Raw genomic sequence first — 21,120 nt, forward strand, 5'->3', positions numbered from 1 at the left:
GTCCTTGGCCAGTCATAGACAGTCTTTTGTAATTTTAAACAAATCTGAAGTTCATATTCTTTTTAAATTTTCTTTAACACGTCAGAATTGAAATGCCTACTTTACCGTAGAGAGGCACGAAAATACTTTAGATTTGAAATGTTCAGAAACTTCAAATACCATGATTCTAAGGATAAAAATCCATCTTTTTTGATGTCTAAAAATCAAATAAACCAGAAATACTGATGATATGGATAATTAAGAACCCAAAGGAAATTCTTAAAATTTCTGCATGTATAATTTCTCAAATGCACTTGAGTTAGAAAAATACATTTTCAACATTCTCTGAATAAGTAGTAAATGCCCATCTCTCATTCACCACAGTCTATACATGAGACAAAACATTAAATATCTCACAGAAGTTTTTTTTTTACACAAATTGTATGTCAGAAGTAAACACTCAAAAACCTGTTAATATCAGCAAAGGGATTTGCAGTCATTCGGCAGCATTTGAGGAACATGTGAAAAAACAATGCGAAGTCAAGTTCATGTGGCAAGGTAACATTCACTGAAGCAAGTACTGGAAATATACGTGAAAAACTAGACTTGTGATGCTAGTGCCGGGGCTCACTGGGCTAATCCTCCGGCTGTGGTGCCAGCACCCCGGGTTCTAGTCCCGGTTGGGGCGCTGGATTCTGTCCCAGTTGCACCTCTTCCAGTCCAGCTCTCTGCTATGGCCAGGGAAGGCAGTGGAGGATGGCCCAAGTGCTTGGGCCCTGCACCCCATGAGAGACCAGGAGGAAGCACCTGGCTCCTGGCTTCTGATCCGCGCAGCGCACCGGCCGCAGCGCACTGGCTATAGCGGCCACTTGGTGGGGTGAACCAACGGAAAAAGGAAGACCTTTCTCTCTGTCTCTCACTGTCTAACTCTGCCTGTCAAAACAAAACAAAACAAAACAAAACAAAACAAAACAAAACAAAACAAACAAAATAACTAGACTTGTGGGGCCGGCACCGAGGCTCACTTGGTTAATCCTCCAGCTGCGGTGCCTGCATCCCATATGGGCACCGGTTCTAGTCCCGGCTGCTCCTCTTCCAGGCCAGCTCTCTGCTGTGGCCCAGGAGGGCAGTGGATGATGGCCCAAGTGCTTGGGCCCTGCACCCATGTGGGAGACCAGGAAGAAGCACCTGCTCCTGGCTTCAGATCAGCAGAGCGAGCCGGCCGTAGCGGCCATTTGGGGAGTGAACCAAGGGAAGGAAGACCTTTCTGTCTCTCTCTCACTGTCTAACTCTATCTGTCAAATAAAAAAAAATTAGACTTGCTTATAGTCTTTTCATTTTTCCTAAGTCTTCTAATAATGTTGTACCTCTGAGCCAATTAAAGGAAAAAGGTGTTATAAATACATCTGAACTTCTCTGGGTATTTACTTCTACTTCACTGTGTTCCCCTTTGTCTCCTACCAAATGCTATTCTGAATTTAGTATTTATTATCTTTCTGTTTCCTTAAAACTGTCACACTGGCATGTCTATATGGAGGGACGTTAAGATATGGATGTGTGTGGATGTAAGAGAAGATTATTTTGCATTTAAACTGTGTACGAATGAAATCATACTATGGTACTTCAAAAAGTTCATGCAAAATGGAATTAAGTTTACTTTGGTGCAAAAACAATCCTTGAAATCCATTCATAATTTTCCATACAAACTTTTTCCAAAGACCCTCTCATGTGCATGAATTTCAAGAATTTTTTAAATAATTTTTTAAATTTATTTGAGAGGCAGAGTTACAGACAGAAAGAGGGAGAGACAGAGAGAAAGGTCTTCCATCTGCTAGTTCACTCCCCAAATGGTGGCAACAACCAGAGCTGGGCCAATCAGAAGCCAGTAGCCAAGAAGCTTCCTCCAGGTCTCCCATGTGGGTACGGGGCCCAGGCACTTGGGCCATCCTCCACCGTCTTCTCAGGCAACAAGCAGAGAGCTGGATCAGAAGAGGAGCAGCCGGGACAGAAACTGGCACCTATATGGGATGCTGGTGCTGCAAGCAGAGGCTTAGCCTACTATCCTATAGCGCCGGCTTCTCAAGAATTTTTTCATTAGAAAAACTTAAAATTCCATTTTTACACAAGATTTCTGCTATACCCTCATACATATGCAACTTTATACAACTTCATAGGATTCATTTTTAATAAAAACCTATTAAATCATTTGTGTAAAATTCATAAATAATTCTTTTCTTCAAAAACTTTTAACACATCATCTAACATTTAAAGTTCATCCTCTTAGAAACGCTTATTTATAAACCTCTACAGGGAGAGGGTATGAGCTTTTACGACTACTTAGCCTTCAATTCATAGTCCTCATGTTTTACTTTAGTACCTACTAAGTAAAACTAAAATACTCAGATGCATCTTGGAACTACAAAGAGAAAGTCAAAACAGAGAATTACTATAGATTGTTTTCCACATTTATAGGTCTAGTTTGCTCTCTGTAGTCTGCATGCATTCACTCAGTGGTGTATTGCTAAAGCTTACTACAAGCCAGATGACGCTCTACATTCCGGGGATACTGCAGTGAATCTAACAGAGAAAAACACAGAGCTTACAAGTCAGGGGCACCAAGTAACAGCAGAAAGCAAGCAAAACGTAAGCGACTGCTAATTCTGTGGAGAAACAGAAAGAAGGCAACATGGGGTGTAGGGAAGGGGTAGTTTACAACTTACAACGGTGGTCGACAGAGGCTTTGCTAACAGTGATCCATGATTAAATGCCATGGAGGTGGGCAGTGAGCCGAACAGGTGTCAGAGGGAGAGCACTGCAGGCACACACAGCAGCAGGTACAAACACTCTGAGGCAGGAATGTTGTAAGGTCGTTTACTGAATGTGTCTGCTGTGTTAGCCTATCGTCTAGGGTTTATAAATATACACACATGTTCCTTTAAAAATCATTTTCAATAGTTTATAGGCATGTGTTTAAGGATGCCTTAAAAAGTTATGCAAAAGTAGAACGAGCTAAGTTTACCTGGGTCCTCCAAAATTTGAAATCCATGCAAAAAATTTTTCCTAATACACATTTTCCATGACCCTAAGATCCCTCACATGTGTAACATAAATTTTAGAAAATCTTCACTTGAGCTATAAAATCTGCTTGGAGCTTGGCCAAAACAATACTAAAATCAGGAACATATTCTATGTATAAGGCAGGATCTGAATCAAATTTCTGAGCTGCTTAATGTTATAAACAATTTATAATTCACAATAAGGGGCCCGCACCATGGCACAGTGAGCTCAGCGGCCACATGAGATGTGGACACCCCATGTCAGAGCTCTGCCAAGTTGTGACAGCTCTGCTGCTGCTTTTTCTCTTTTCTTTTTTTACAGATTTATTTATTTTATTTAAATGCAGCGTTACATAAAGAGGTAGCGGCAGTGGCAGTGGCAGATGTAGGAGAGGTAGAGAGAGTGAGTGACAGAGAGGCAGAGGGAGAGGGAGAGAGAGAGGAATATTCTATCACTCGTTCACTCTCCAGATGGCCTCAACAGTCCATGCTGGGCCAGGCTGAAGCCAGGAGTTTCATCAGGGTCTCCCATGTGGGTGCAGCGGCCAAGCACTTGGGCCACCCTCTGCTGCTTTCCCAGGCACATTGGCAGGGAGCTGGATCAGAAGTGAACCAGGTGAAACTTGTACCAGTGCCCATACAGGATGCCAGAGTCAAAGGTGGGCCAACTCCCTGCTAATGTGCCTGGGAAAGCAATGGAGGATGGCCCAAGTGCTTGGGCTCCTGACACCAACGTGGAAGATTGGGTTCCTGGCATCAGCCTGGGCCAGCCCCAGCACTGCAGCCATCTGGGGAGTGAACCAGTGAAAGGAAGAGATCTCTCTCTTGCTTGCTCATGCTCCCCTTCAGATAAATAAATAAATCCTTTAAAAAAAAAAAAGTTCACAATAAAAGAAAGGACACTGTGAAACACTCACTCATGTTTTAAAATCCTTTAAGAAATAAAAAGGCGTTTTTCTCCATTCCATTCACTGCGGTATCCCAGCAACCAAAATAGGATTAGGTACAACAGGAAGCTCAGTAGATGACCAAACTGAGGCACAGAGAAATTAACACGTGGTCAAGTTTATACAGCAAGGGAGTGGTAGAGGCTGATTTGAACCTATGACTCTCACTCCCAGACAGGCCTTCTAACCACTGACTCAGCACAAAATATGGATTCTCCTCTGTTATAAGCCGAGAATCAAAACTTTCCTTCCACAGCTCTCAAAAATGTCATACTCAAATAACAATAAAAATCACAACACAGAAAAGGAATAAAAAAGATGTGCTGGAATGACAGCCACTCCCTAACACAATGCAGATTGAGATCTCCAATGATTTTAATGTTAATGAATGTGATTTTTCATGTAGAAAGAAAACTTACTCATTTCTATTTCTAATTAAGAGATGTTTTTATTTAGAAAATCTTCGCTCGAGCTATCACTCGGTTGCCACTTGGGTTTGAAACAAAGCAATGCTAAAATCAGGAACATATTCTATGGACATGTTGAATAAAAACACGTTTCTGAGTTTGAATTTCAAGTTCACAATATAAGAAAACAAAGGACACTGTGCAACACTAATGTTTTAAAACTCTAACAAGAATTTGACCTGAAACAATTTCAAGTTTCACAACATAATACTTTTGTCACCTTTATATGCTATAAACTAGGGGGCCAGCACTGTATTGCAGAGGGTTAGGCAACTGGCTTCACACTGGCATCCCATATAGGTGCCAGTTAAGAGTCCTGACTGTCCCACTTCTGATCCAGCTCCTCACTGATGCATCCGGGAAAGCAGCAGAAGATGGCCCAAGTACTTGAGCCCCTGCCACCAACATGGTAATCTAAATGAACTTCTGGCTTTGGTCTGGCCCAGCCCTGACTGTTGCTGCCATGTGAGGAGTGAACTAGCAGATGGAAGACCTCTCCCTTTCTGTCACTCTGTCAATAAATAAATCTTTCTATGCTAAAAATTAGATTCTGATCAGTAGCTAATTTCCTTCTAACACTGGGTGAAAATTCCAAAGTCAGTACAGAAACTCATAATTCAAAGTTCACTTTAGAAAAAGGGAAAACCATTTGGAGCAGCGGGATTCACAGAAACGTTAACCAGGCTCGAGTTTGATGAAGGTTTCACGTTAAAGGCAAGGAGAAGCCCAGGCTGTTTCTCATCTTGGAGACGACTCTGCCCTTGACACATACCTGCAGGGAGAGACTGGTTCTGAAGGAAAAAGCCCGGCTGCTGGGGCTGTCCCACGAGGTTGTAGCCCCACAAGGTGGACTGCGGATGGTGCATCATTTGGGAGGAAATGGGTGAGTAATTCGGAGGCACTCGGTATATGTTGCTCTGTGGATACTCCTTCAACATAAAGTTTAAAATAAATATATATAAATAAAAGTTTCTTAAGCCAATATGCCACACAGCTGATTACTGCAAATCCATCACGTTAAGTTATTTAAGATCATCTTCCACCCCTGTGTATAAGGCTGTTTTCATAAAGAGGAATATGGTAGGCAAGAGTCTTAAATGAGTGTTTTTGCAGAGAATAGATTAAGTCCACATTTTTCTATGACTTAAAAAGTACTTGGCTTGCAGCGGGCAGATGGAAAGGATCTCTACCAGACTTTGGTTCTAAAACTAAAGTCACACTCAGAACGCTGGTATTTAACAAGTCCACAGCTGAAGCAGCATCTTGAATTGCTCTGACCTCTGATCATTTCATCTGAGCAGGCCCTCTTGATGCCTTGGTTTCAGATGATAATTACGTCAGAACGGCCCCGGTGCTGGGGAACCGTTCCTGAGATGGTAGCTGACGGCACCCTAAAGCGGCAGGCTCCCCTTTGGTTCTCTGGGCCTCCCGCTCCCTTACGGCAGGTACAGAGTATCTCAGGGTCGCACCTGAACCTCGCGTCCCCCACAGTCTCTGTTCTCTCGACTAGCCCTAGAGGATGAAAGAGAAATTACATCTTAGCTCCCCACAGTTGCATCAGAGTCTATGTCCTAGTGAGAAGAGGAAGCGTCAGGAGGGGGAACACTCCCAGACTGGCTTGGGTGATGAAATGGCTTTCAAGGCTTTTGCATTGGAAAGCACGGAAGCCCATTCACAGGGACCGAAAGGCTAAGCCAGCCCAGATTTGGGGGTGTGTCAGCCAGGACCCTGCGGATATGCCTCCAGGACACAAATATTGGTAGGGAGACTAAATGAGGAGAAGGCACTGGCATTTAAGGGACACCCAAAATGGATGGATGGATTCATCACCAAGCTATCTGCCAGAAAAGATACGTCTTGGTTTTGAAATAGGTGAACAATAACGATCACTTGTGAATATCTGAACACTGTGTTGTATTTTATTTTTCCCATCATGCAGCAAGAATACCCTTGATTCTTATAGAAAAAGTATTTCAAATTCCCCTAAGGTTTTTTCCAGGTGAATTTATGTGGGAACTCCATTTCTCATGTTCTATAAAATTATTTCTAAATTACCATCTGATAGATTTCTGTTGCATTCTAGAAAACATGGCTGGTAGGCAACATTAATAGGAAAGTGAGAAGTTTTATTCTTATTTTTATTTGAGGTTTATTTTATCTTCTATGAAATCTGAATATATGGTAAAGTACAGCATACAAGAGGGAGCAATGGAAGGGTAAAATACAGATACTCGTGAACATCCTATGGCTATGTTAGGTGCAACTCTATCTAGAGAACAGCAGGTGGAGCTTTGCATGAGAATGGAGTGCAGATATCACTCCCCCAAGATAAAACAATCATCTCAGACATGCCTAATATGCAAGAGGCTTAAATTTTATGGTTCTCAAAATGCAAGTTTCAAACCTAAGGAAATTAGGAGGCACCAAAACAATTAATGAGATATTATTCACAATGCAAGTCTAAAATTAAACAGTTCTTAAAAGTGCAGGAGGGACAACCAAAAGCTTCACTCCTGTCACCTGTGAAGTGTCTTTGGGTGCCACCCAGGTACATGCTGCAGCACCTGGTTAGGGCAACTGCTCCAGTGAGGCTTGTGCTACACTGAGTAATGTCTTCAGGGACACGATGTGGCCGGGCCCGAGTGGCTCTCATGCAGGTGCTAAGGGGCCCCCGTTCTCTCCGCCTCCCCTACTTACATCAACTCTTGAGCTGGACTTCGTCTTACGCTTCCTTCCCTTTGTCTTCTTCTCTTCATCCGTTGCGGTTTTTCCCTGATCTGACAGCTCGGCTGATTTTCTCTCTGGTTCCTGAGAAACTGGAGATGTGGGCTCCTCCTCTTCCTCCTCGGGAGGCAGGGGCAGCGGCTCGAGGTAGTAACTTCGGGGCTTGGGCATGGGGTGTGTGTGGTACAAAAGGAGGTGGTGCTGCTCTTCGTACTTGATCACCTTCCGGTCCACTCGGACAGTCCCAAACCAGGCCCAGGACAGGGGAGCTGGGTTCTTCTGACCCTCAAACAAGTCCCACGGGGACACCTTCTGCTTCGTGGAGACCTGGAGACCCTGTGGTAAAATCAAGTTACGTGACAAAACTTTCAGATATTTTCCTGATTCCCAGGCGAGGCTTGCTTAGAGCATGGATTCAGAGAGCATGTGGGTGGCGAGGGCCCTAGGGGAGCCTAGCACACGGCAGATGCAGACGGGGCTAGGAGCAGTCACTGGAGAGCAGCAGGTGGCCTGTGCACCTTGCCACTCAGTTCTCCGGCTCTGTCACAGAATGCATTGTTCAGGCAACACACTATAGTTCAGTTTATTTTACCATAAAGTGGCATCTTTTAGTTTTTTATCAGAAAAAAAATTCAAAGTATACAACAAAACTGATCTTACTATGGTAAATTATAATAAATTCTAAATTATTTCTGGAATCTATTATTTTTCAGATTATACAAAATTGAAGACTCAAGTTCTAGTCAGCCTCTAATTGAATTTATATTGGCTTCAACACAAATCTGTCTGGACTTGATTCAGTATGGATCTTACAGGTACTTAACATGCCAGACTCTCAATTAGGGAGTGTTACCACAGAATCAAATTATAGCAGCAGGCACAAATAAGATTTGCATCTTGAGGTTATCCCTATTGACTCTAGAAGAGGAAATATTACTTTGTTTCTAAAAACAAAAAAGTTTCTTTTTTCAACATGAATTAGTGATATCTTTTGGTACCTTCCCCAACCTACCAACTTGAAAATATTTTTCCTCCAAATGGCCCCCCAAATAACTACCCCACCATTTCCTAAGAAGCTACCTCTCCTTTTCCATTCTTACTCTTTCAAGGATCTGAAACCAAGACTCAGTTACTGCCTGCAAACTGCCTGTTCTCCTCCTGTTTGTCCTGAGATGAGACTAACTTCATGGCTGCCAAGATGGCATGGCCAAGGGCAGTCCAGGTGCCTCACCTCTCGAGAGCCTGCACTCCACATGACCGTGACTGTGACCCTGACTCTAGCTATCTCCTTGTTCCACGAGTGAGTGAGGGTGAGGTCCTCGGGCTTCTCTCAATGGCTGCAGCATTGCACTTCCCTCAAGAGCCACATTCTTTCACAGCTTTACACAAACCCTTCCCTTGGCCTGTAACCACATGTCCCTGCCTGGGTTACTTCAACTCCTTAAAACAATTCAGGAGACAGCTTTTCTGAGGATCCTGCTTTGAGAGCCTGCCTCACCCCGAGTTGGATGGCTCTTCCTCATGTTCCCTAATCCTCTCTCTGTACCATGACACCCTAAGCTCGTTACAGCGTCATGATGTGTCAGCTTCCTCTCGGGGACAGGAGGTCAGCCTTTTATCTCTGTGACTGCAGAATGTCTACGGGTGCCCACGTGGATCAAAATACTGATGACTCCGCACTTTGGAGAAGCTTCTTTAACACCTTACATTAAAAAGCATCCATGTGGCAGTGTTTGATTGTTTAAATATGAAATGACACATAATTTTTATTTGGAATAGTTTACTACATGTAGGTACTTATCGATGAACATTTTTATCTAAACATTCTGTTTTCAATTCTGAAATAAAACCAAAACTGATCTTAGAGAGCTTTCTTTTTAAATTAAGCTTTCACTTTTCCTTTGGTGGATTTCAGAAATTTATTTAAATTCCGGTAAACATTTAAGTGAAGAACAAGATGTGACCCATTTATTACAATGTCAACTGATCACCACACTTAGATGACAAGAATATGTTTCTTTAAAAGATGAAGAAATGGAGCTGGCACTGTGGTGCAGTGTGTTAAAGCCCTGACCTGAAGCGCTGGCATCCCATATGGGTGAAGGTTCTAGTCCCAGCTGCTCCTCTTCCTATCCAGCTCTCTGCTATGGCCTGGGAAAGCAGTAGAAAATAGCCCCAGTCCTTGTGCCCCTGCAACCACATGGGAGACCCGGAAAAACCTCCTGGCTTTGGGTCAGCACAGCTCCAGCCATTGCACCCATTTGGGGAGTGAACCAGCGGATGGAAGACCTCTCTGTCTCTACCTCTCTCTGGAACTCTTTCAAATAAATAAAAATAAAATCTTTTTTTAAAAAAAATGAAATTGCAAAATTGAGATGTCCTATACCCTATGGGAGGGTAAGAAAAATGCATTTGGCTTTTGCAAAGACATACATTTATATATGAGAAAAAACATTTACTCTTGCCTGTTTTTTATCTATAGAGTCAAATCCAGCAATTTTGTTGCCCTTCGTGTCGATCAAGGAACCCATAGGCTCACAAGTGATGACATCACACGTCTGCTTCGGCAAAGGTAGCAACTGTCGAACTTTGTCAATACTTTCTGACCGCTTGTCTCCTAGTTCTTTCTAAAAAGGAAAGAAAAGTGAGAGTGAGAGAGAGGGAAGATAGAAGAAATGATGAGGCAGGCAAAAGTCACCACGCAGGAAGTCCCCCAATGAGACATTTCCTTTTTAAAGCCAGTGTGTTCCTTAACCCAGAGCACCGTCTATGGAAGAGCTACAAATCAGAGTGGTGGTGAGTTTGTTTCATTTCTTCTATTTGAGTAGAAAATAGAACCCATATAAAGGCAGTCTTGTTACACAACAAACATCACAGTGCTGAAATGACAAAAATACCGGGCAGCACTTGCTGTCAGAAAGCAGGAGCCACGGCACGGAACGCTCTCGTATCCAGGGCCAGCCCACAAGGTAACCTTTGGCTATTTTACTGGTAAGGTCATCAGATTGGTTGATTTTCTTTTTTGCACTGTTTGTTTGTGGTTTATTTCAAGGACCGTGTTAGCACTTAGCTGGATGAATTATATTTACAGATCTCAATGTGCATGCTTGTGTTTCAACCACATGTGCAAAGTCACATGTGGGTGTATCCTAAGTCTACTGACGGCATCTTGGATATATATTTGATATCTGGTTTCTAATGCTTTGTCAACAACAAAACGTGTTTTATTAATATGCTTTTTTGAAAGGAAGAAGAACATAAAATATCTTCAGGATTGCATGCCTGTAACTTGAGAACTAGTAAACTTAAGGTACAGCAGCAAACTAAACACATCAAATTAGGTTGAATGCAACAAATTCACAGGTAGTAAATTAAAATAAAATGTGCCAGGTTACAAGTCCATAAATGACTACAGCTGATGATATACATGTAAATGGATCATAAACTCACCGTCAGTTTCTTTACTAAATTCATATATGCACGCTTGTTCTCTTCAGATCCCCCTGGGGATGCATTTGATAGGTCAGAGGCTAATGTCCCATTGATTAAAACACCCAGCATGTCAAGAACTGTTGTGAATAATTCACTAAGAAGAGGGGAAAGAAAATAACTGTTTTCATCTTAAAGCAAAAAACAAGGTAGACCAAATTAGCTGAGCATTTGTATTCAAGGCACAGGATTTTAAAGTAAACCTAAGTCAGTGAAAGGTGGCAGAATTTGTCACCAGTGTATCAAAGCTTACACCATCCACACGTGCAGCAAAGGAGAAGTGAATGGAGGAAACCTACTTGTTGGTGTGCATGTCAACAGTCCCCGAGGTGATGATCTGCAGGAGGAGGAGGGCCCAGTCCGTGGTCCACTGCGTGCTCCTCTGCACCGTGTCAAACATTCCTCCCACCTGGCACACAAAGCACAGTGAAGGTGGACCTTCTCGAAGAGAGGAAACACCACCTCTATCATGTCAGGGGGCCAAAGCGTGGTGCATGTGAAACAAGGCGCTCTGCGTTGTGGATTATCCTACCTTCTCGCACACCTCACTGCATTACTCATCACTGGTTTTGGTTCCTTCAGCACAGTTCATTCGTTTGAAAACTAAATAGTGCCTGAGTGTGAGCATCAACGTAACCAGGCTTCTTGTGTTCCTATCCTTTCATGGTATCCAGTTTCATGATATAACTAGAATGGAATTAAACCTGAATAGTGTCGGACTATGGGATCCAAGCAGCTGCAACTTCGTGTTTTCCAATTACTATTGAATCTAAGCTTGTCGTCAGGATACCATGTAGAAACAGCCACTGACATAGACGTCAGGATGAGCGGAATGCTCAGCCCCCAGGTCTGTCCCTTCATTTGTGGGGATTAGGTGCAAAAACTACTGACAAAGTATCTGCAGAGTGGGGGATGGCCCGGGTGCTTGGGCCCTGCACCCCATGGGAGACCAGGATAGGCACCTGGCTCCTGCCTTCAGATGGGAGGGTGCACCAATGGCAAGGGAGGACCTTTCTCTCTGTCTCTCTCTCTCACTGTCCACTCTGCCTGTTAAAAAAAAAAAAAAAAATCCGCAGAGCCATCCTCTAGAATAATCTTCATGTGGTCTGGCCCAATAGGAGAAGACAAACTCAAAGGAATGTGTGGAAGAGCTTAAATTTCTGTAAAATCTCCCTGTGGGATTAGAGCCTATGATCAATTTGATAGAAAATTGGACAACATTTTCAGTTAAAGGACTTTTGAAATCGTTTGGCAATTAGTAGAAGCAAACACTCATCTCGCGGTAGCTGTCTTCTTGAATCAAAGCTTAAAATACCCACCGCTGTCTGGAAGGCGGGCCAGACAGGAAGGAAAGAGCAGTGGAAACAGAAGGCTGTAGGGACAGGGAAGTAGTTGCAGAGGCCGAAGGGGAAGGCCTCACCTTGCTATGCAGACTCTGCCCGCAGAAGCGGAAAGCTGGAGTTACCTGCACATTTAAACCCATGCCATGGGGGGGGAGGGCCCGGAAATACCCCTTACCAGATTTAGGCGCAACTGCAAGGCTTCGTGCATCATCTGCCGTGCCCTTATGTCATCCTGGTATCGTTCTTCTCTCCAGTTACTTAAAATCTAAAATGGAAGGGGGAAAGAGACAGGAAAACAAAAACCCTTTTCTCCCTGTTGACATGGAATTTTTCTCATATTTAAAGTTAAATTGAGCTTTTTACTGTCAGCCAAAAACAACTTCTGAGTTTCAACAAATAGACAAAGCTAAATACACTTTCAATTTTTCCTTTCCTCTTGCATGCAGATAGAAATCTGGCTATCTCTAGTTCATGTGCCTTTCTAGGTGAGAGAAGAAACTGATCTGATTATGCATCCACTACTAAGTCTGGGCAAATACTTGCTAACAGAAACATCTAAAATACATGATTGCATTTGTCTTATGAAGATAAATACTGGCAAGATAGAATTACATTTTACATCAACTGAGTAGCATTTCTAGGGACATGCCATGAATCCTAGCAATGCATTGTTCTGAAGCTTTATCGGAGGGAAGGCCTGCTATAAACGTGCCATCTTCCATAATGGGAGTGTGTACTATTTTGAAAAACTTTGGCATTTTGGACATCAGCCAATTGGTGTGACACTTTATAAAGTGGCTACTTCCTCAGGCAAATGCCGAAGAAAGGAAAGTATGTTTAAAAATGCAAGCTCTAAGTGGGAAACACCCCCGAAACAGATGATGCAGGCAAATAAAACAGAACATCAAAACCCTACCACATTCTGAAATACAGTAGCTGATGAGACTCGCCAGGAAGAGTGGCAATGAGTCACAAGCAGAAGTAACCAGCACAGCCTGCCCCTCCCACCCCCCACCCCACAGCTGACCTGTAACCAGCAAGTACACAGCTAGGGGAGAGTAGGGCACTTCTTCAATCCCACTGAAAGACACAGACCTCTCCCAAGGCTCAAATAAGGGTGCAAAGGAGCTCATGAAAACACAAGCTGTCATGGGGTTTCCATAATATACTCAGACAAATAAAAGTAAGTCAAGCGTAGCAAGCAGTGGGAGGCAGCTAAGGAGAGAGAGAGAATGACAGCAGTCTATTTTCAGAAAGTGAGTGTTGCCTCCCAAAGGAGGTGACATCTAAACAGAGACCCGGATGAAGTGTGGGAGCAGGCCATGCCAATGTCTGGGAGAGAATCCTTTCATGGGCATGGAAGTTAGTATTTACTCAGCATACTCAAGAGACAGTAACACGGCCCATGTGACAAGATCAAGGCCAAAGCAGGCAGGAAACGAGGTGGAAGAGACAGCGAAGGCCAAATCACACAAGGCTGCATAAGCCCAGGCTTGGACTTTTATTAGTAGCATAAAAGGAATGACTGGAACTTTGGGGACACTCAAGTTATATGTGATTTTCGTTTAAAACGGATCACCCTGGAGGCTATGTAGAAAAGAGATCCCTGTATCCCACATCCAAAAGGTGAAAAACGGTAAGAGGACCAAACTGGCCACAGCCATGCAGTAGGATGCAAGGGGAAGCCATGGTGCCACAGAAACACGGGGTGACAACAGGTCATACAGGGCTGGCCGGCACAAGCAGCAGGACGTGGCTTCCTCTGTCTTACAGCCAAACCCACTCCAACACAGACCACTCCAAGCCCTCTCCCATGAGGTGCAGTTAGGAAAGGAGTGGATATTGCATGGTCATCTGCAATACTGCAAAATTTTACTTTCATTGTCTATATACACACATGCATTGGATGCACAACTGATATTCTCAAAGTGTTCCTCTTGGGGTAACAAGAATGTCAGGTAAAACAATAGGGCATGGATTCCGCTTCCTGTCACCTCATCAAAGCGTGCTGTGCCGTGGTTAGTTCCATCTCAGTATTTGAAAGGAAAGCACGTGAATGCCATTAGCAAGACACACACCTGGCTTGATATTATGCTATATTTTACCTGGTTAACTTGGTTCTGGAGGGATGTTAAGAGGCCTTCCCGTTGTTCATCTTGTCCCTTGAGGCAAGTAAGAACCAGTGAGAGGAAAGGCTGCTGGCTCAAAAGTGACATGCTACAAAGGAAGCAGCAAGAGCAGATCTAGTTAGAGAGAATGGATTGCTTCCTGCTGCAATTCTCATTTCGCTCCCGCTGGCTACTCGCTCTACTATTAGATAAATGAAGAGCATGGGAAATCGTCAAAGGGTATCCGAAAAGATAAATCGTACTTCTGCTTACAAGACTGAAAGCCACTGCCACACTTCCAAATAACTTACTACGCTCAAGTGCCCCTGAAGGCATTCCCGCACCAGCACAATGGTGGGTACATGGGTGGGTGGCGGAGAGGGGGAGATGATCATGAACTTGCATTTTACATCAGTAACAGAATTTTAAAACACACATCCGAAAGAACATCAATTTATACACAAAATAAAATGGGAAACTGAAATACTTTCCCATGCAAAACACTTATTTTAGAGTCCAGGAGCCAAGCCTATCTGTGTCTCATGCACTTTGCTGAGTTGGTTTGTTTTTCAGCGCCTCTCTCAGGGTCACACAGCGGCACTGTACAGCTAGGATGAGCAGCCAGGCCTGAGGGCTCCACACCTGGTACACCTGCTGGCGACCTCTAGTGTCTGGCTCCACCATAGCCCACAGCTTCCTCTGCTAAAGGGGTTTCAAGGCATTTGTAAAAATTGTTTTGAATTAATGTTTTTATGAAATGTCTTCAATTAGAGAACCATCACCAAATCACGTTAACAAACAAAGCCTACACCCGAAAGGAAAATTTCTTAAAATAAGAACTAGGCCAATATGTTTCAATCAGCTTCAGCTTACATGGAGAATGGACAGGTGTGGCTCTGGGAACAGCTGTCTTTCATATCCATTGGCCGTCTTGTGGGAAGCGAGGCAATGCACACACAACCAAAATTAGAACTGTGTCTTCTGGCTGGTTAATTAACACTGGCCGAGGGGGTGAAACAGAAAACACACTATGTCTAGAGACAGGCTCAGAAGCCAGACTGCCTGGGTTTAAAGCCCAGCTGTATCTCCTATAATGTGTGTCTTGCAGCAACTAACCTCTCAGTGCCTCTGTTCCTCCACCCTCAAAAGGGCAGAACAGGAGCACCTGCTCCCTGACTGCTGCACGAACCTTACAAGTATACAGAGTTTGTGAGTCTCACACGGGAATGGGCACTTTGTAAGGAGCAGTCAACAAACAGCAGCCACTACAGTATGATTAATTACAGGCCAAGAAATCTGTATGTCTGCAGGGGTATTTTTTTTAATCCAAGAAGTTATTTTTTTTTTCCTAACTCTTGGAGTGCTAAATTCTTACAATTTTCTTGTTATAGTTTCTAGTAACATGGTCAGTTATAAAATGTAATTATGTGAAACCTCTTTTAAGATATAAAATAAATTAAGAAAAGATTAGCTTGATGGCTTAGAGAAAATATTTAGTAGTCCAGAACTAGAGACCTAAATATGAAATGCGTCTGTAACTAATTCCATCTCTAGCACCAGAATTTTAAATAGTTCTGTGTGTCTTAAACATAAATATCTAAACAAAAGCAACTAGAAATAACGTGCAGGGGGAGTGCATCCCACAGCAGAGTGCCCAAGTCGGATTCCCAGTTCCAGCTCATGACTTCAGCTTCCTGCTGCTGCAGACGCCGGGAGGCAGTGGTAATGGCTTCCTGCCACCCTGTTGGAGACCCAGATTGTGTTCCCAGTCCTAGGCCCTAGCCCCAGCCCAGCCCTGGCCCTAGGGCATTTAGGGAGAGAATCAGCAGATAGGAGCTCTCTGTCTCACTCTCAAGTAAACGAATAAAACTTAAAACAAAAATACAGGGAGGACTCCTACCAGATATGATTAAACTGGCCTAAGTAGAGCTCAGAATGGTTAACACAAGGGTCAGGATGCCTGTGTTCCACATCAGACTGCCTCTTTCAAGCTGCAACTCTGGCTACTGATTCCAGCTTCCCACTAATGCACACCCTGAGGGGCAGTAATAATGGCTACAGCAGCTGGATTCCTGCCACCCATGGGAGAGACCTTCCTAGCTGCCACGTTTGGTACAGCCCAGCACTAGCCATTGTGGGCATTTGGGGAATGATCCAGCATTTGGGAGTGTTCTCTCTCTCTCTCTCCTTCTCTGCCTCTCAAATGAATTTTGAAGTCAGTATTTTATCAGGTCAAAAGGGATTTGGATACATAGGCAGGTTTGACAACTAGTGCACTAAATAATAAATCCTGGAACATTTCAGGAACACAGCCTCGCCTCCCAGGTTATTTTCAAGTTCATGTGAAGACTGAAGTTCAGTGGACTCTGGGTCCTTGCAGGAGGCCAGACACCCTCAGTTGTTCTTTGTGGTCTCACACTCAGCGACGCAGCGCCCAACATACCTTTTCTGTTTTTGTCTGTCTCTCTCCTTTTTTGAAGAAGAGCCCAAGTGCTGCCCTTTCTCCAGCTCTTCCCCAGCAGCTTTCAACACTCTTCCCTGCACAGAGGTCGGCAGCCTGGCAATGAGGGGAGCCACCAGCCACACACCCCTGCGTTCAGAGGAGCTAAAATCAGAGACAGGTGTTATCCCGGAGGCAGCATCCTTTTCCTTGTTCGTACAGTTTTAACAAACAGCAAAGCAAGACTCTGATGCAAATGACACAGCCTACTCCAAAGCTTCCATTTTATTTCTGTACCGCCTTTCCTCTTGACAAAGGCAAGATATTTGCATATACTTCCACCCCCGCTCATGAAGGGCAATAAAAGGTGCAGTTCTGAGAGGATACGGCGAACTAACCTGTGCTTTCACACTTTTCTATGGTTCTGGCTCTCCGACCAGGAACAACCCTTCCGTTCAACAAACAATACGCTTTTCTTCATGGTTACAAGATGAAATGCTATCATGCACGAGCACACCAATAACCACTGTTTAAAGTTTCAAAGTTCAATAGGTATATTTTATACCAAAATGATGAAACACAAAACAAGCTGCCTTTCTGTGATTAAAGGGCTTCATTAAGATTTCTTATGCCTATCCATTCTAATTCTGAACACAAATTACTATGGTATATTCACACAAAACTGCCAATTAATTAGGGTGGTCGGAAAAGTGTTTCCTGCCTAATGAATACCATGGAGTACAGTGACCCAAGGGACAGTGAAGACATGAATAAATCCTGAGTTCATCCATGGTTCCAAAGTGTCTGGGCCTATGTAATCAAACATATTGAAAGCTAAGATACTATTCACCCACATTTACTCTTTAATTTATATATACAAGTAATTATTTTCCCGTGGGCTCATGAAAAAAATAACTGCATTATGCAAACTAAACCTAAATGTTGCATGTGAAAAATTTAAGATAGCCCAATAAAAACTACAGAAACTAATACCTTAGAAACGTCTTAATTCCATTCTGTCTTGTGCTACTTGCATCAGCATTTCCGATGCTGTTTGGGTTGAAGAGGCTCAAGCCCGAATTAGATGCGCTGTTATTCAGGTCGGCAGACTGCTGGAACACCTCTATCGTGGCCTTTGCAATGTTGTCCAGGAGATTGTTCATCTCAGCCACAGAACCAGAGCCCTGCAGCGAGGCATAAGAACGCTAGCATGCACACAGATTCCTTCATGGGCAAACATCAATGCAGGTGCTCTTTATAAAATGCCTTATCCATTCACACTTTCAACATATACTCACAGGGTCCTTCAAGCACTGTTTGATCATTAACTGAAGTTCTAGCCAAGACTGTCTCAGTGTCCACTGCTCAAGATTCTGGAGAAAAAGGAAAGGATTAAAATATTAAGAATAGTGAACACGAATTAACACACAGTAATTCCTTCCAGTCGAGACTCTCAAAGAGAAAATAATGCGCAATATAGGCATTTATGTGGATCAAAAGCTTCCTTTCAATCTTGGCATATATTCAGTGTAGACACAAAGACATTAATAAAAACATTAAAATATCTGACTCAACACGACACTGGAGATAAAGACGACAGCATTTCTTCTCTCAAAGTCTGTATAACCAACCATACCCCAAAATGTTTGTAAAGATTTACTTTTGTATTTACTGGAAAGACCATCAACAGAGAGGGAAAGACAGAGAGAGAGAGAAAGACTGACAGAGAAAGAGAGGAAGAGAGAGGAAGGGAGGAAAGGAGAGAAAGCTTCCATCTGGCTCACTCTCCAAATCCCCAAATGGCCACAATAGCTGTAGCTGCAGGAGGCCGAAGCCAGGAGCCCAGAACCACACCCTGGTCTCTCACATGGGTGGCAGGGACTGAAGTACTTGGGCCACTGCTGCCTGCCCAGATGTATTAGCAGGAGCTGAATCAGAAGCAGAGCAGCCAGGACTCAAACTTACACTCCAAAAAGGGATGCCAGTATGGCAAAATACACTGTGCCACAATGCCAGCCCCCAAAAAGTTCTCAACATGTCTTGGGTAACATCTAAGGCAGTCTCTCCACAAAGCTTATTTATCATGTAAATGCACTATTGGCTTAAAATACCAATATTTATCCAATGATTCTGCACAATTTACAGCATCTGTTTACTCAGCAAAAAAGTAGGCCAATTGCATAGAAAAGAAAATGGAGAAAACAAAATATGGAATATGTCAAAGTCAGGAATTGGGTAACAGTGATGGAGAGAGAGAGAGGAAGGAAAGGAGGGAAGAAGGTAGGGAGGGAGGGGGGAGAGAGGGAGGGAGATGGGGGATTTCTTCACATAACCACAAAGAATGTGTCAAATGACAGCAGCAGCACAGCCCCTGGAAGACACCACCAACCTGAAGAATGCGCTTAATGTGCTGTCTTTGAAGGTTGTCCCCTTCAGTACACTCTTTAATTCCATGGGGATAACAGATAAGCTGCAGTAATTTCTGTGCTTGCATATTGGAAAGCACGGGGTCCAATATAAGTTCTTTGTCTGTACACAATCTTTCAGGTTCTTTTAGGCAATGTTCTCCTACCCATTCCTAAAAAGAACAATGACATGGGCTTTTGGCATGGGTATATGATATATACTAAATTCACAGTACACAGGGAACATAAGGCCAACAAGACACTTTCAATTAAAAATGACATGGAAAATGGGTGGGAATAGTCCCCCCTCCTCCAAAAAAAAAACATTTATAACACTTTTACTTCTTAAAAATACAAAGTAGAACCTTGGTTAAAGAAAAAAAAATAGTAAAACAATTATTCAAAAAGGAAAAAAAAAAAAAAACACTGATATCTGTTTTAAACTGCAAAATGCTCCTTTCTCCAGGTCCTATTTTTGTGATCAATTTTCAACTTGTTGTATAGTGGTATACGCTATATCATAAATGCTCCTTATGGAATGCATATACTAAATTCCACCAAATAGAAAGAACATAGTATAAAGATATTAAGAAAATTATCTTCCTTTTGATGCTACTATGAATATTACTCTTACAGTCAAATATTTGTGAACATCTCTTTTCTATAGGTTAATTTTTTAGGATAATCTCACAGAAGTACAATTGCTAGGTCAAAGAGTATGCCAAAAATTCAAGGCTACTAATTCATGCAGATAATTGCCCTCTAGAGAGTTTCTACCAATTTAGTCTTAGCACCTTATCTTCACCAATTTTTCAAAGCAAATTCTTACATGAAATGGGGTAAGAAATCACCAACAATAATATAGCTCTATTGGAAACAACATCTATTTGGGATGAAGCCTGTTTCATAACTAATGTACCAGTGACTCAATATTGGTTACAGATTAAAACCACCAGGGAAGTTCATAAAACTCATGCCCAGGTCCCACATCAGACCAACTAAGTCAAATTCAAGTGGGTAGCCAGACACCAGGGTTATTTTAAGCATCAAAAAAAAAAAAATTTAAATTCTCCAGGGATTCCAATGTGCACTCACATATAGGAACCAATATACAACTGCCTCTCAATACCTATATAACTATTCAATTAACTTTTATCGTGGGTAAGATCTACAAGTACAGAAGAAACGTAAGTTAAATTATTTTTGTTTTAATGGAAGAAATTTAAAAAAACGCACACACAAAAGAATAAATCAGAAAAAAAAATTGGTTAACTGGGGCAAGAAGGGGCAGAGAATGGAAGAGTGGAAGGGATGTGGGGAGAAGGACCACCTCCAAGTATACCATTTTTGTGTATATGGACATTTGGAAGTACACTATTCTATATACAAAACTAGGAGGAAAAATGAATTTAAACTGAGTGCAAACACAAACAAATAAATGGAAGCCTATTTCAAATAAGAAACACATTTGCATTGAGGGAGAAAGCTCAAATAACTTTTAGACACAATACTTTAAACCCTTAGGGAAAAAGAAACCGTAGACAAATGATCAATTCATCCTACTGGGTTTCTTTTTCCCAGGGGTATACATGTAATAACTCTGGAAACATGCCAGGTGTATTGTAGAGTTGCTAAAATGAGAAAATAAGTCGCTATTACCAGGAACTAGGGTGTGCGTGTGTGTGTGTGTGTGTGAGTGTGTGTGTGTGTGTGGAACAAGGTGATATGAACATGAAATGAGGTAAAGTAAGGAAGAAGTTAATGAAGCTGGATTAAAGTTGGAAGTATCAGTATGAATTCAACAGTACATACACAGACACACACACACACACACACATACACACACAGAGAGATGCAGGTTTTTTTCCTAGCATGGTCTGCTGAAAGGGCCTGGAAGCAATGATACCCCCACAGCAATGAAACATATTGTACACAGATCTTCATTTCAAAGTGCCACTCTCCATTATGTTAGAACTAATGCTCCACGGTAGAATGGGTGATTACAAGGGAGATACAAGATGGGTCAAGAAATGAGAACATAATTTTAAAAAGATGGGAATATGTCACATGACACAAGACCCAGAATATAAGGATTTTCACTGCACAAGTCCGGGACAATCTGAACATGGAAACAACTTAGAACATTTCATCATAACCCACAT

At 42.6% G+C, this 21,120-nt stretch overlaps 2 protein-coding genes across 11 annotated transcripts in view; one reads left to right on the top strand and one right to left on the bottom strand.

Annotated features, from left to right (window-relative positions):
- MED12L (mediator complex subunit 12L) overlaps nucleotides 1-21,120 on the bottom strand; it is a 355,610-nt gene that overhangs the window by 37,193 nt on the left and 297,297 nt on the right. For 7 of the 8 annotated variants that reach the window (XM_051859045.2, XM_051859044.2, XM_051859043.2 and 4 more), the window contains 11 exons: nucleotides 18,943-19,131; nucleotides 17,852-17,926; nucleotides 17,547-17,737; nucleotides 16,557-16,718; nucleotides 14,111-14,222; nucleotides 12,181-12,270; nucleotides 10,962-11,071; nucleotides 10,624-10,759; nucleotides 9,639-9,800; nucleotides 7,147-7,509; nucleotides 5,222-5,378 (listed from right to left, as the gene is read on the bottom strand). In XM_051859045.2, the coding sequence (XP_051715005.2) occupies nucleotides 5,222-5,378; nucleotides 7,147-7,509; nucleotides 9,639-9,800; nucleotides 10,624-10,759; nucleotides 10,962-11,071; nucleotides 12,181-12,270; nucleotides 14,111-14,222; nucleotides 16,557-16,718; nucleotides 17,547-17,737; nucleotides 17,852-17,926; nucleotides 18,943-19,131 (1,747 nt within the window). Of the gene's footprint in view, nucleotides 1-5,221; nucleotides 5,379-5,918; nucleotides 5,962-7,146; nucleotides 7,510-9,638; nucleotides 9,801-10,623; nucleotides 10,760-10,961; nucleotides 11,072-12,180; nucleotides 12,271-14,110; nucleotides 14,223-16,556; nucleotides 16,719-17,546; nucleotides 17,738-17,851; nucleotides 17,927-18,942; nucleotides 19,132-21,120 lie in introns of those variants that run through there. The other variant, XM_051859047.2, reaches the window with a different exon arrangement.
- P2RY12 (purinergic receptor P2Y12) overlaps nucleotides 10,019-21,120 on the top strand; it is a 49,109-nt gene continuing 38,007 nt past the window's right edge. The window contains exon 1 of one of the 3 annotated variants that reach the window (XM_008266331.4): nucleotides 10,019-10,142. The gene's annotated coding sequence lies outside the window, so the exon portion shown is untranslated. Of the gene's footprint in view, nucleotides 10,165-21,120 lie in introns of all 3 variants that reach the window. The other 2 variants (XM_008266332.4, XM_070072660.1) reach the window with 2 other exon arrangements.

This window comes from Oryctolagus cuniculus, chromosome 4, assembly GCF_964237555.1.
Source record: "Oryctolagus cuniculus chromosome 4, mOryCun1.1, whole genome shotgun sequence".
Lineage (NCBI taxonomy): Eukaryota > Metazoa > Chordata > Mammalia > Lagomorpha > Leporidae > Oryctolagus > Oryctolagus cuniculus.